General features: G+C 37.6%; 1 protein-coding gene across 1 annotated transcript in view; it reads left to right on the top strand.

Moving 5' to 3' along the window:
• Positions 1-15431, top strand: part of EFHB (EF-hand domain family member B) — a 54584-nt gene that overhangs the window by 22314 nt on the left and 16839 nt on the right. The window contains exons 5-8 of the mRNA XM_044255188.1: positions 1456-1566; positions 5238-5367; positions 12901-12984; positions 13556-13623. Of these exons, the coding sequence (XP_044111123.1) occupies positions 1456-1566; positions 5238-5367; positions 12901-12984; positions 13556-13623 (393 nt within the window). The remainder of the gene's footprint in view (positions 1-1455; positions 1567-5237; positions 5368-12900; positions 12985-13555; positions 13624-15431) is intronic.

The raw sequence follows: 15431 nt of genomic DNA, 5'->3' as shown, positions 1-15431 counted from the left end.
TTGGTCACAGGCCATTGTTTCTTCTGAAGCCCCAGCCTTCTGCCATGTTGTTGGGCATTTTTCCTTCCACCTGTTTCACATTTATCTCCTCCTCTCCTTTTCATGTCTCTTCCTCTCTCTCTCTCTCTCTCTCTCTCTCTCTAGTGGTCTTACCAAAGGGGACCTCAACTTCCATTTTTATTAATCCTGGAAAGAAATTTGGTTCTCTTTGTTTTTCTGCACCCATTAAGGCTCTACCTCAGGAATCTTACATTTTTTTCCACCAAAAGGTCCATTAGATTATATTCTTTAACACAGTATCACCACTGTGGAGATAAATTATGCCTCTCTATCGGGATGTAAAATCTTCAAAGTCTACAGCTTGATCATATCAGATCTGAAGTTAAAATTAAAGTTCAAAACTTTAAAAAATATATTTTAGAGCAGATGATGTATCCTTTTATTTTATAATAAGATTTAAAAATTGTATTTATGTAGACATGGCATTACAGCATTACAGTAATTGTATCATAACTGCTATCTAGGATTGGACCATTTAATAAGAAAGTACTGTCAAGGTGTACCTCATTTAAATATACAATAGAAGCAATGTTCCAAAACGTGTATCTGTCTATTCATAAGTGTAATATTTCATATATCAGACAAAAAAAATACTGCTTTACAGGATTATTTTGAGTGGACCCACTTTCTAGTATTCTTAATTATTTGTTTACAGACCCCAAGTCTTAGCAGAAGTCCAAAAGAAAGAAAACTTCTGAATCTATGTTATCAGGTTGAAAGAGAAGAATGAAATTATGAATGGAATTATATTTAAAAATCATTACATAAACAATAAAAAAAAATAATTCACAGTTTATAAAACTGGGGTCCACCAGTCTTGGGAAGGCAGCTATTAAACAAGTAACTTATTGCTCTAGGTTTGGGATCAGTAGGAAGAATTTCTTCCCGATTCCAGTGCTTTCCCTAGCACTTTTGGCTACTTTGAAGATGGATACTCAGATCAAAACAGACTTAGGGTATATGCTTCAATCTACAGCTGTCACCAAATTTATTCCCACAAGGCATCAGGGATTCTGAAACTGACTGTGATTAAAATTTGCTTAGAACATTTTGGGAAGTTTGGAGCAAACTAAAATCAAAATTGTCCTGAGCATCTCAGAATCAGAAAATTTAACCAGGCTTGGAATACAGCTCAGAATAATCTAAATAGTTAGCCAATGCACAGTTGGGATATTCTTTAGAATTTGAGGGAATGACAGGTCAAGTGGGAGTCCCTAGGACAGTAACACGTAGGTGGTGTCCTGTCTTTCTTGCTAAATCTTCATTTGTGTTCTCAGAATGCCCATGTAGTTTGTGTCATTGGCATACCTCATTGTCATTTGTTCTGGTCAATTTAAATATGTTATAAATAGATAAAAGCTACCTTAAAACTGATTTCATTAATTCTTCCTTCAGACTCACCTGCTAGAGATGTGGTGAATCCACCAAAATCCTACGAAGAAGTATTTAAGGAAGGAAAGGAAGGACATGATTTGTATATTGTTTCTCACAATGATTATTATGTGGGTAAGTGTCTCCCTGTGTATAATAGACCTGAGGACTCTCAGATTTGCGAAGAGGAATAAAGGAGATTATGTGCATAAAGTAATGCCTGGCATATAGTAAGTGATCAGTAAATAGTAACTTATTCATAAGGTCATAAACCCTCATAACTAGGAACACATATATTTAGACATTTTGTATATCAGATGTAGAAATGTATGTATTATTTAAAGGAAAAACATCTAAGAAAGGTTACATTTAGTTTTAGGCTTAAAAAATACTGTCCTTATTCAAACGTCGGGATTACTCTAAGGACTTAGATTGGGTAATGGTCAGTACACAATTTTTTGAATCACATATAATAGCTTCATATACTTGCTTGTCCATTAATCTCTTAAATGGGGATAATAATATTGTGAGGATTAGGTGAATACCCACAAAATGCATCTGTAGTGCCTAGAACATAGTAGGGGTTCAATTACTACTACTACTACTACTACTACTATTATGTGATCTTGTCTAATGTAGCTCATTACTAGAAGTGTTCTATAGCACAACTAAAAGGCATTAGATGCTTTGAAATTTAGGTGCTATGAAATACAGCTTAGTTGTTGACATGCTGATGTTAGGTGGAATCTTGATATAATAGATTGGGAATTGGACTCTGATGTATGTCCTGAGAAAGCCTATGGATTGTATGTGATTGATTCATGAGCTCAATCCTCATTAACTAGAAGCAAGACTTACCCTTTACTGCAGCCACAAGGACCCTCTCATCCTTCCTTTCTCTAATTCTTTACTTTTTCTCCTCCTCCTCTATCCTCTCACACCAACCATAGTTCTTCTCGGGCCCTTCCTCCTAATTCTGCTCATAGCTGGTGCTGTATCCTCTGCCCATTGCTCTGCTGTCTGGAATCTGTCATTCTCTTTTTTCATGGCCAGTCTCTGCTGCTTCCCCTACACTTGAACACATCCAGTCTTGAGATTATCTCTGCCTTCCCATTCATGCTGCTCCTGCTTCCCTTTACTCCATCACCAGTCACTGGTACCCCATCTACTTCTCTGTCTCTCTCCTTTTCTTCCTTTCCTCCTTCCGGTCCTCCCTTCCCTTATTCCTCCTTTTTTCTCTCCCTCTCTTGTGAAAATCTTATTCATTTTTTGAAAAAGTTTAGTATGTATTGCACAATAAAATCCAATAACTTTTAATTGTTTTCAATACAACCTGTAAAATACAGGTAGACCACCTGTAATTAGATATCTTATATGCATTTAGCAGTTGGAGGAAAATGAGTATAGATTTTTTTTTAATTTTTAAAAGAGCTCTAATAGACTATAAAATGATTGAAATTACCTTCATTTGCTGATTTTTATGGAAGTCTCATTGACCTCTTGAAAAGGCACAGAATCCAATCTCTTTAATATTGTCCTTATTTTTTCTCCTAATGAAAGTAGCTTTATTTTTTTTATTAAAAAGCACATAATAATTGTAGAGAATTTAAATATCTCAATAAAATGGGGCAGGCATCTATCTGGCTGATTCAGCTGTTAGAGTTTGAAACTCTTGATCTTGGGGATGTAAGTTCGAGCCCCATGTTGGGTGTAGAAATTATTTAAAACAAATCTTTGGGGTGTCTGGCTGGATCAGTTGGAAGAGCATGTGACTCTTGATCTTGGAGTCATGAGTTCGAGCCCTACATTGGGGGGTAGAGTTTACTTTACTTAAATAAGTATTAAAACAAATATACACATACACACACATACATACAAATCTCAAAAAAATGAGAAAGTAAATATAACATTGAGATTCCATTATCCAGAGATAACTATATTTGATATATTGAACATCTTTCTAACCTGCTTGCAATAAGCCATCTACCTTTCCTTAAGAGGGATGATATTCCTAATGCTTTTGGGGAACTTGCTTTATACATTAAATGTTTTTTATTTAAAAACTATGTCAAGAGCACCATTCAATAACAATAAATATATAACATCTTTTAAACACACTTAATTTTATTCATTACAAGTAATTAAAATACAAAGAAAATCTTCTTTAATTCCCAATCTTTCACAGATGATACTGTTTTTTTTTTTTAAGATTTTATTTATTTGACAGACAGAGATCACAAATAGGCAGAGAGGCAGGCAGAGAGAGGAGGAAATAGGCTCCCTGCTGAGCAGAGAGCTCAATGTGGGGCTCGATCCCAGAACCCCGGGATCATGACCTGAGCCGAAGGCAGAGGCTTTAACCCACTGAGCCACCCAGGCACCCCCAGATGATACTTTCATAGATGTCTTTCTTTGTGTGTTTGTATACGAGAATATACATGTGTTTTGTTCCCCACTGCATATACTTTTTTCTATTTCCTTTTCCCCCATTTAATGAAATACCTTAGTTGCATTTTCATGTCAGTTATCTATACCATATTTTTCAGTATTACAAGTAACGTTGCCTATATATCTTTGTGAATATGATGTATTTTTTAAGGATATATTCCTAGATTTATGAGCATTCGAAATATTTATTCTTAGAGTTAAACTATTCACTCAAATAGCTGCCCCAATTTGCCCTCACACCCATAGTATATTAGAATTTGCATTTCTCCACATCCTCCTTAATAGTGAGCTTTCCCATCCTCTTTATTTTTACTTAACTGAGAGACAAATTATGATTTCACATATTTTTTGTTTTTATTTACATTGTTTGGGTTACTAGTGAGGCTGAATCTCCATCATTTCTTTATTTCATTATTTGACAGAGAAAGACACAGTGAGATAGTAAACACAAGAAGGGAGAGTGGGAGATGGAGAAGCAGGGCCTCGCTGAACAGGGAGCCTCATGCGGGGCTTGACCCCAGGACCCTGGCATCATGACCTGAGCCGACGGCAGACGCTCAATGACTGAGCTACCCAGGCACCCTTAGTCTTACTTTTCTTATCTAGAAAATAGAAAACTGGGGCACCTGGGTGGCTCAGTGGGTTAAAACCTCTGCCTTCAGCTCAGATCATGATCCCAGGGTCCTGGGATCGAGCCCCACGTCGGGCTCTCTGTTCCGCAAGGAGCCTGCTTCCTCCCCTCTCTCTCTCTGCCTGCCTCTCTGCCTACTTGGGATTTCTCTCTGTCAAATAAATAAAATCTTTAAAAAAAAAAAGAAAATAGAAAACTAATACTACATCATGATTTGAAAAAAGTACATTATTAGATCTTAAATATAAAGACCTCCCTTTGGATTCTCAGGCTTCAGTTCCTAATATGAGATAAGTGATTATAATGAAAAAGGGAGGGTTGCAATGTTCTGATGATCTCACCAAATGTCTGTGAGAACAAGTACACAACAACAGCCTCTCAGATCTTAGCAGAATGGAAAGGACAGCTGGGGTCTCAAAGCACTGCAGTACCTCCCCTGATCTTCACGATTTCTGTAACATTAATGGGGCCTGAATTTTTCATCATTTATATGTCTTTCTCCTACATAATTTCTCGACTTACTTAACCAAGTATTAACACAGGAACTCTTGTCTTGCCAGTCTCCCAGCTAACATAGGAGGGTGCTTGTCCTCTGTAGCCAAATCTGTGCAATCCTGGCACTGTTACAATTGCATTTAGTTCCCACTCCCATTTTCAGCGTTAGTGAGAGCATAATGTGCTTCTGGCAAGATAAGGTTATTTGTGTTGCTTCCTCTTTTTTCCACAGGAGAAGCAAAGAATCGAAAGTATAACCCATCAAGTTTCCATAGGTTTAACTTGTATGGGGTTCCAACACCACATTTTAATGATGGAAGAGCCATGGCAAAAACTTTATATTGGCTCCATGAGCTACAGATGTAAGTTTAATTATATTGGGTCTTGAAACAGGTATTAAATATATGTCACATAGACTTTAAAGAAGAGTTGTTGGGGCGCCTGCGTGGCTCCATGGGTTAAAGCCTCTGCCTTTGGCTCAGGTCATGATCCGGGGGTCCTGGGATTGAGCCCCGCATCGGGCTCTCTGCTCTGCAGGGAGCCTGCTTCCCCCCGCTCTCTCTGCCTGCCTCTCTGCCTACTTGTTATATCTCTCTCTCTGTCAAATAAATGAATAAAATCTTAAAAAAAAATAAAGAAGAGTTGTTGATTAGATTTATTTTTTTTCTCCAATTTATTTATATTCAGAAAAACAGTATTCATTATTTTTTCACCACACCCAGTGCTCCATGCAAGCCGTGCCCTCTATAATACCCACCACCTGGTACCCCAACCTCCCACCCCCCCGCCACTTCAAACCCCTCAGATTGTTTTTCAGAGTCCATAGTCTCTCATGGTTCACCTCCCCTTCCAATTTACCCCAAAGCACATACCCTCCCCAATGTCCATAACCCTACCCCCCTTCTCCCAACCCCCTCCCCCCAGCAACCCACAGTTTGTTTCGTGAGATTAAGAGTCACTTATGGTTTGTCTCCCTCCCTATCCCATCTTGTTTCATGGATTCTTCTCCTACCCACTTAAGCCCCCATGTTGCATCACCACTTCCTCATATCAGGGAGATCATATGATAGTTGTCTTTCTCCGCTTGACTTATTTCGCTAAGCATGATACGCTCTAGTTCCATCCATGTTGTCGCAAAGGGCAAGATTTCATTTCTTTTGATGGCTGCATAGTATTCCATTGTGTATATATACCACATCTTCTTTATCCATTCGTCTGTTGATGGACATCTAGGTTCTTTCCATAGTTTGGCTATTGTGGACATTGCTGCTATAAACATTCGGGTGCACGTGCCCCTTTGGATCACTATGTTTGTATCTTTAGGGTAAATACCCAGTAGTGTAATTGCTGGGTCATAGGGCAGTTCTATTTTCAACATTTTGAGGAACCTCCATGCTGTTTTCCAGAGTGGTTGCACCAGCTTGCATTCCCACCAACAGTGTAGGAGGGTTCCCCTTTCTCCGCATCCTCGCCAGCATCTGTCATTTCGTGACTTGTTGATTTTAGCCATTCTGACTGGTGTGAGATGATATCTCTTTGTGGTTTTGATTTGTATTTCCCTGAGGCCGAGTGATATGGAGCACTTTTTCAAGTGTCTGTTGGCCATCTGGATGTCTTCTTTGCAGAAACGTCTGTTCATGTCCTCTGCCCATTTCTTGATTGGATTATTTGTTCTTTAGGTGTTGAGTTTGTTAAATTCTTTATAGATTTTGGACACTAGTCCTTTATCTGATATGTCATTTGCAAATATCTTCTCCCATTCTGTCAGTTGTCTTTTGGTTTTGTTAACTGTTTCCTTTGCTGTGCAAAAGCTTTTGGTCTTGATGAAATCCCAATAGTTCATTTTTGCCCTTGCTTCCCTTGCCTTTGGCGATGTTCCTAGGAAGATGTTGCTGCGGCTGAGGTCGAAGAGGTTGCTGCCTGTGTTCTCCTCAAGGATTTTGATGGATTCCTTTCTCACATTGAGTTCCTTTATCCATTTTGAGTCTATTTTTGTGTGTGGTGTAAGGAAATGGTCCAATTTCATTTTTCTGCACGTGGCCGTCCAATTTTCCCAACACCATTTATTGAAGAGGCTGTCTTTTTTCCATTGGACATTCTTTCCTGCTTTGTCGAAGATTAGTTGACCATAGAGTTGAGGGTCTATTTCTGGGCTCTCTATTCTGTTCCATTGATCTATGTGTCTGTTTTTGTGCCAGTACCATGCTGTCTTGATGATGACAGCTTTGTAATAGAGCTTGAAGTCCGGAATTGTGATGCCACCAACTTTGGCTTTCTTTTTCAATATCCCTTTGGCTATTCGAGGTCTTTTCTGGTTCCATATAAATTGATTAAATTTATTTTTTAAGGGGAGTAATACATTGACATGGTTCAAACATAAAGCTAATAGGAAAATATATATAGTAGTATGTCTTCCAAAATGTCTAGTTCTTCCAAAATATCCAGATATAACCATGATACTGTGTGTGTCATTCTAAATTACTTCATGCCTTTATAAATAGCAGATGTGAAGATATATGTATGTTTTTCATCTACAGAATCAAACCTATTCATGTTTTTTTCTTTTCTTTTCTTTTTTTAAAGATTTATTTTAGAGGGGGTGGGCAGAGGGAGAGGGGAAGAGAAACACAGGCAGACTCTGCTAAGCGCAGAACCCAATGTGGGGCTCGACATGGGGCTTGATCTCATGAACCCAAGATCTCGCGACCCCAAGATCACAACCTGAGCTGAAACCAAGAGTCAGATGCTTAGTCCACTGTGCCACCCAGGCACCCCAACCCTATTCATGTTTCTTAAAGATACAGCTTTCTGATCTCTATAAGACAATCTTATCACATATAATTGTACTGTCATTTATCATTCGTTTTTTTTTTTTTAGTAGTTATTGGGCACCTGAGTATTTGATTCAACTCTTATAAACTGACCTTTTATGGCTTAATTCTATATATGACTACTTACCTAGAAAATTAAAGTTCCTTAATTTTTTATTTTCTGTGTTATATTGTATATATAAGCCGATATTTAAGCATTGAGAGGTTAGCAATAAAAATTTGTATTTCCTACTATGCTTAAAAAATCAGAAGATTGGAAATACTGAAGTAGTGGCTTGAATGGTGCCCTCCCCCCCAAAAGACACATATTTATTCTAATTCCTAGAACCTATGAATGTTTCCTTATGTATGAAAAGTGTCTTTGTAAGTGTAATTAAGTTAACAATCCTGAGATAAAGAGGTCATTTTGGATTATCTGTATGGACCCTAAATCCAGTGATAAGTGTCCTTATAAAGGAAGGTGGAGGGAGATTTGAGAAAGAAAAGGAAAATACATAGAGAAGAGGTGATAGAGAAGTTCATGGAGGAGATTGGAGTGATATGACCTTAACACAAGAAAGGTCAAAGAATGCCAAATAACCTCTAAATGTTGGAAGAGCAATGAATAGACACTCCCCTAGAGCCTTTGGAAAGAATACAGCCTTGCTGACATTTTGACTTCTGACCTTTGGCCTCCAGAGTTGTGGGAGAAGATTTTTGTTGTTTCAAGTCACTGGTTTGTGGGAATTTGTTGCAGCAATCACAGGAACCTAATACCTTGCACTTGCACTTCTACACATCAGTGCTGGGAGTGGATTTGTTTTGCCCTCTGCCCTCTTTAAAGGAGACACTGGCCATCCAAGACTCCATGGGTCTCAGTGTGTGGGTAAAGTTTGCATTCCCACAGATACCCAAACTGCCTGGCTCATTTGTCTGGTCCCGGTGATAGGAGCTCCCTATTACAGATGCGGAGGGCTAAGTGCTTTACATAGTAGTGAATTAATCCTACCAATAGCTCTGGGAGGTAGGTGCATTATAGTTTTTATCCTTTCCATTTTACAGATGAAGAAACTGAGGTCCACAGAAGTTAAATCATTTACCCAATAGTGTGCAGCTAAGAAGTCCTAGGGGTAGGAATAAAACCCAGGCAGTGTGGCTCCAGAGACTGCCCCTTAACCACTATACCAGGTTTATAGCCACTGGATGCTGTGATCACAGAATATCGATTTCCATTCCTCTTCTACTTTTTTATTAAATGAGTTTCCAATACTTGAATTATTCAAAAACAATAAAGGTAAAACACAAACACCAAATAAGTTCTTATAGTATTCTATTAAACCCATATGGGAGTTTTCTTTGGAATACAAAAGAGGCCATACAACAAATATTTGTTAACATTAATATTAAAGCAGTTAAACCACATATAAAGGAAAAATGAAGAAATCATTTAAGTATTTATTTAAATATTTAAGGACTGCTGATAAATATCATTAAATATAATATAGAAATTAATGCTTAGTGAGTGATAACAAAATATGGTTTATCCCACTTAGAAACCTGCTATCAATTTATAAAAAACCCGAAATAAACACATTAACAATAATACGGTTCTTTTCTTTTCTTTTTTTTTTTTTTAAAGATTTTTATTTATTTATTTGACAGAAAGAGACCACAAGTAGGCAGAGAGGCAGGCAGAGAGAGGAGGAGGAGGAAGCAGGCTCCCCGCCGAGCAGAGAGCCCGACGCAGGACTCGATCCCAGGACCCCGAGATCATGACCCGAGCCGAAGGCAGCGGCTTAACCCACCGAGCCACCCAGGCTTTTAATAGATTTTATTTATTTATTTGAAAGAGAGGGAGATAGAGAGCTTAAGCAGGGGGAGTGGCAGGCAGAGGGAGAAGCAGGCTTCTCCCTGAGCAGGGAGCCCAATGCAGGACTTGGGCATCGTGACCTGAGCCACCCAGGTGCCCTGATAATGTGGTCCTTAAGAAAATCTTAAGAGCAGAACCATTAGATTATTAACAAGGACATATTTATCAGTGTTTTGGTGGGATAGTCATAGAAAAATACACTGAGTATACCCCAAACTAATGCAATCTTATATGCCAATTATATCAAAATTTAAAAAATACGCTGAATTTGTAAAAGCAGGTAATATTCAGGGTTCATTTTCTTCCAACTTGTTTCTATCCCCAAGGAAACGTTGTTACTGGAACTATGCTTTATTTGATAATACTTCTTATATTTCAAAACTTAATTATTGCTAAAACTATAATTTTTTATTACTTTGGTTTGCTGGATTTTAAAAAGGACTCACTGGGGCACCCTGGATAGCTCAGTGTGTTGAGTGTCTGACTCTTGGTTTTGGCTCAGGTCATAATCTCAGGGTTGTGAGATCAGGTCATGACCTCAGGGTCATGGGATTGAGTCCCGTAACAGGCTCTAGGCTCTGGGCTCCACACTCAGTGTGAAATCTGCTTGATATTCTCTCTCTCTTTCCCTCTCCCTCTGTCCCTGCCCCTCCCACTCTGTCTCCATCTTAAATAAATAAATAAATAAATAAAATCTTAAAAAAAAAATCTTTAAAAATCTTTAAAAAAGAACTCACTAATTCACCCTTAAGTATGTTTACATTTTAAGGTATCTCAATTTTATATTTTTATGTAAACTTGGTTTACACTCAACTTTTAAGGGGCATATTTCCTCTGTAAAGCTACCTCTATCTGTATTCTTCTTACGACCTTTGGTTTCATAAATCAGAATCTTCATGTGATAGGTGAGTGTGTGTATGTGATTGAAATAATTCACATGGAAGCCTTTATTTCAAGTTGTTTAGTGAACGCTGTGAGGCTGTGCAATGATGTTGCAGTTATGGATATTTAGACATAGATGACTGCTTGCAGATACTTCCTACTTTTCCCAGAAACATAATCCAGGCAATTTTAGGGCAAAAGGAATAGGCTTTGTGACTTATATTCCTTCCCCGCTTCATCCCCGCATGTTCTTAATTATGTTTTTGGAACTGGTTTTTAGAATATCAACTTTATTTGTTCAAATTATGGACCTTAAACTGCCATTGATTTATTCCGACTATACCATATTGTTCTTTTTTCCCTTTTTTGAACTCATGGGAAGTAAATGAAGACAGAAGAGATGAATTACTTTGTATTTCATCTTTTGTTTCTCCACAGAGTGTCACTCTTCTCCAGAAATTTATTCAGCTCAGTATTTCTAGTACAGGAAATAGTTTTAAAAGCAAATGGAGTTTAAGAATTAAATGTTCATTGTTTTTAGTCTGAACAACAATAGAGAGTTTATTAATTTTAATGTTATTAAATAGTAGTGTTGTAATTTTCCAGTTCTCAAAAGAAACCTTGTTCATTTAATCACAGTGATAAAAGTAATGAAATTATGTTACAGAAAATTGGCAAAATAAAATCACCCATAATCTTGTCACCAAAATTCAACCACTATTATCTTTCTAATGTATTTCTTTCTAGTGTAGCTTCCTGTGTAAAGGCTTGTATAGCTTTAATCAGACCACAATCCTATTTTATATCCTTCTTTTTCACTTAACATAAAATAATTTTATATTGTGGTGTATTCTTAATAACTAACATTTAAAATGTATGTGAAGTGTATTCTTGTTAATGTGACATAATTGCCCTCCTTGATCATTTATCTTCTTTTTTTTTTCCTTTATAGTCAGTGAGGCTACAATCATTTTTATATCTGTAACTTTCCCACATTTAAATTATTGTGGATTATCTTCCTAGGACTGGTTCCCAGACATAGATAAAAGGGAATGACCATTTTTATGCTTTTTGAATCATATTACCAAATTATTTCCAAAAGGATTATAGAAATTTGCACAAGCAATCTACCAAGTGTTTTATCATACGTTGTGCCAATCAGTGTTGGGTATTCTCTCTTTCTGTCTGTCTGTCTGTTTCTATTTGCTTATGTACTGTGTTCAAAGTACCACTTTCATATTATTTTATTGTAGTTTTATTAGTCTCCATATATTTGCTTACTAGATGTGAATTATCTCTTTATATCCTTCTGTTATTTACTTATTTGGTGCTTAATTTTCTTCTAGAAATTTTAGTAGTTGCATTTTTTTTAAAGATTTATTTATTTATTTGACAGACAGAAATCACAAGGAGGCAGAAAGGCAGGCAGAGAGAGAGGAGGAAGCAGGCTCCCTGCCGAGCAGAGAGCCCGACGCAGGGCTCCATCCTAGGACCCTGAGATCATGACCTGAGCTGAAGGCAGAGGCTTTAACCCATTGAGCCACCCAGGCGCCCCAGTAGTTGCATTTTTGATGATGATAACACCTTGGTTTTGTTTACTGAAAAATTAAAATATATTTTTTTAAGATTTTACTTATTTGAGAGAGAGAGAGAGAGAGAGAGAGAGAACGAGCATGAGAAGAAGGAGGGTCAGAGGGAGAAGCAGACTCCCCACCAAGCAGGAAGCCTGATGCGGAACTCCATCCTGGGACTCCAGGATATGACCTGAGCTGAAGGCTGTCGCTTAACCAACAGAGCCACCCAGGTGCCCCTGTTTACTGAAAAACTTTAAAATCTGCTTGTCTTATTCTTTAGACCAAATGTTTTATTCAATTGTAAACTTATCTTTATAATAGAATATAAGTGATAGAAGAATGAGCATACACAGCTTTTTTTTTTTTTTTTTAGCATATAACTTTTCTTGAAATTATGTATATTTTGATGGACCGAATGATATCCCAAGGGGTGCCTGGGTAGCCCAGTTGGTTAAGTGTCCAACTCTTGATTTCAGCTCAGGTCAGGATCTCAGGGTCTTGAGTTCAAGCCCCATGTGGGTCTCCATGCTGAATATGGAGTCTGCCTAAGATTCTCTCCCTATTTCTGCTCTCTCCCCTCCCTTCTGGTGCTCTTTCTTTCTAAAGTAAATAAATAAATAAACAAATAAATAAAATAATAATAATACTTAAGAAAAAGAAAAAGAAGAAACGACACTTGGATATTCCTCATTGTATATATGTATTTGGCTGCCAGGAATACTTGGTAATAGAAAGCTTGACAGTTTTCTAATTTTATAGGAAAAAAGGAGCTAAGATCATATCCAAAAGAGTTGATGATTTCAAAGAAAAGTTTCAGCATAAACTTGGAAGAGTTTTAGACCCGTAAGTTAATAATTCTTTAAATTGATAATGTCTTTGGAGGAAGCACTCTTGGGGTAAATGTTGGTTTGTTTTCAATTAGGTTCTATCCATTAAGTAAGAAAGTCATCCCTTTGTGTTCATCAGGGAACTCTCTTAGCTTCTCTAGGGCCTGGGGTTCTAGGAAGGTCCTGAGTCCTCTGAGATGAAGAGGGCATTCAGAGAAGGAGGGCAAGAGAATTTTATGTAAAGCTTTATTTCTGGGGTGTTAGAAATTTAACTTACCATGTTACATTTTTTCTCTCTTCCCTGTCTCTTGTCTGTCTTCCTATCTGTCTTTATTTCCATATTCTGCTTTGAGTGTGTTCTTAATTTTCTTTTTAAATCCGGGCTTTTGAAAGCCAGGGAAGGTGTTTAAGCATTGCCTGTGCAGTGGAAGATTAGACGGAAGATGGGCAGGAGAACTTCTGTTTGATCTTCATAGTTTAGTTACAGGAGAAATACAGGCTATTAAAAACATATGGCAAGCATATTTTAAATTCCAGAGATGCCATGTGGTGAGTATTTTAACTAAAGGATTTGTTTTCTTTGATAGCATTGCAGAAACAATGAATGTTCCCCCAGACCACACATTTGGAGCTTGTCTTCGTGCTGAGGAGTATGGTAAATATACAAACTTTCTCCTTAAAAAAACCAGTAACATCCTCACAAAGTTATGTGGTTGAATTCACCATCTCCTTCCTTCAAACTTCTAATTTTAAAGGCTTCAAGTGTTACATTAACATTAATGAACAGTTTGTAGCACAAAAAGAAAAAAATGTTCATATCGTGTTTGAAATAGGTACAATTTAAAGCTTTCGTGAATGAATACCTAAAGTGTAGTCAAGGCTCAGTGTAGTCAAGGCTTTATTTAGAAAATAAATATGGCTTGTATTAAATAAGCCAAGGTGATTTGGGGCAGCTTTTTAATGAATTCCAGCACTGTACTAGGCCTTTGTTACTCAGAACGTGGTCTGCAGACTGGCCGTGTTGGTGTCCCCTGTAAGTTTCTTAGCATTGCAGAATCTCAGGCTCCACACCAGACCTCCTGAAACCGAAACTGCATTTTACGATATTCCTGGATTAATTCTAAGCACATACAAGTTGGAGAAACCAATGTACTCTTCGATCACAGAATTAAGAACCACTCCCTTCCTACCAGCCAATCAATTAAGCTATAAATTGGCAGAAGAAACTTGCCAAGATTTTGTCTTTATTTCTAAGCAATCTATATGGTAGACATCCAAAGGAAAGACTATGCTAAAGCTTATCAGGATTGGGTTGTATATCGGTGGTTTTCAAAATATAGTCTGTAGTCCACCTGCATTCAAATCATCCAGGGAATTTATTAAATATGCAGGTTCTTTTTTTTTTTTTTAAGATTTTATTTATTTATTTGACAGACAGAGAGTACAAGTAGGCAGAGAAGCAGGCAGAGAGAGAGGAGGAAGCAGGCTTCCCGCTGAGCAGAGAGCCCGATGCGGGGCTCGATCCCAGGACCCTGGGATCATGACCTGAGCCGAAGGCAGCAGCTTAACCCACTGAGCCACCCGGGCGCCCCTCAATATGCAGGTTCTTGATAGCTGTGCCCAGACATTCTAATCCAGTAGGCTCTTGTGTACGCTAAGGTTTGAGAACCGCTACTGAAAATGTTTTAGCTGAAGCCCATTCACTGACAAAATATATATTTATTGAGCTTATGAAACAGTATTTTAGACTATCATAATTGCATTAATTAGGAGATTGTATTTCAGTTCTGTCTTCAGATGAACTGTTGCATGTTTGATGTATGCCTGTTCATCGTAGAGGCTGTCTTACCGGTAAGAGTGGTTAAGAGATGATTTAGGAAATCCATCAACTGGCCTAAAAAAATAAATAGATAATCGTGGTAAATACTGCTTACTTGAGGGAGGCTCCATGCTGGTGTGTGCTCTGTCTTACTGTCTGTTGGATCCTCAGGGTCTAGCACACAGTACATTTTTCACAAATATTTATGGCATGAATTGGTGAATCCAACACATGGTTTATCATTTTGACAATTTGACAACATTGACAAATCTTCCAATAATGGATCGAAGTTATCCCTACAAATGGAATGAGATAGTGTTACAGAATGAAAAGGAAGAACACTGACATTAATAATTTTAAAAAATATATAAGTATCAGTAGCAGCACTGGTGCTGCATAGTTTAACTATGAAAGGGGACACTGAGACCTCTTTGGACTTTTCCTGGAGTTTATGGATTGGTGCAGATTAACTCCAGGTTCTCCCCTTTTGTGACTGTTATTGGGGTCAACTGATAGCATTAAAAAAAAAAAAACAAAACCTGATAGCATTTATTCTGTAGAAAGCTGTTGCTTCTAGAAACATCTTGATTTTTTAACTGGGCCTTAATTTCTCCTTTACACTTACTTATGGAAATAAAGGCAGC

This window comes from Neovison vison, chromosome 6, assembly GCF_020171115.1.
Source record: "Neovison vison isolate M4711 chromosome 6, ASM_NN_V1, whole genome shotgun sequence".
NCBI classification, from domain to species: domain Eukaryota; kingdom Metazoa; phylum Chordata; class Mammalia; order Carnivora; family Mustelidae; genus Neogale; species Neogale vison.
Note: the sequence above shows the minus strand (reverse complement) of the source record. Positions and strands in the feature narration are given on the sequence as shown.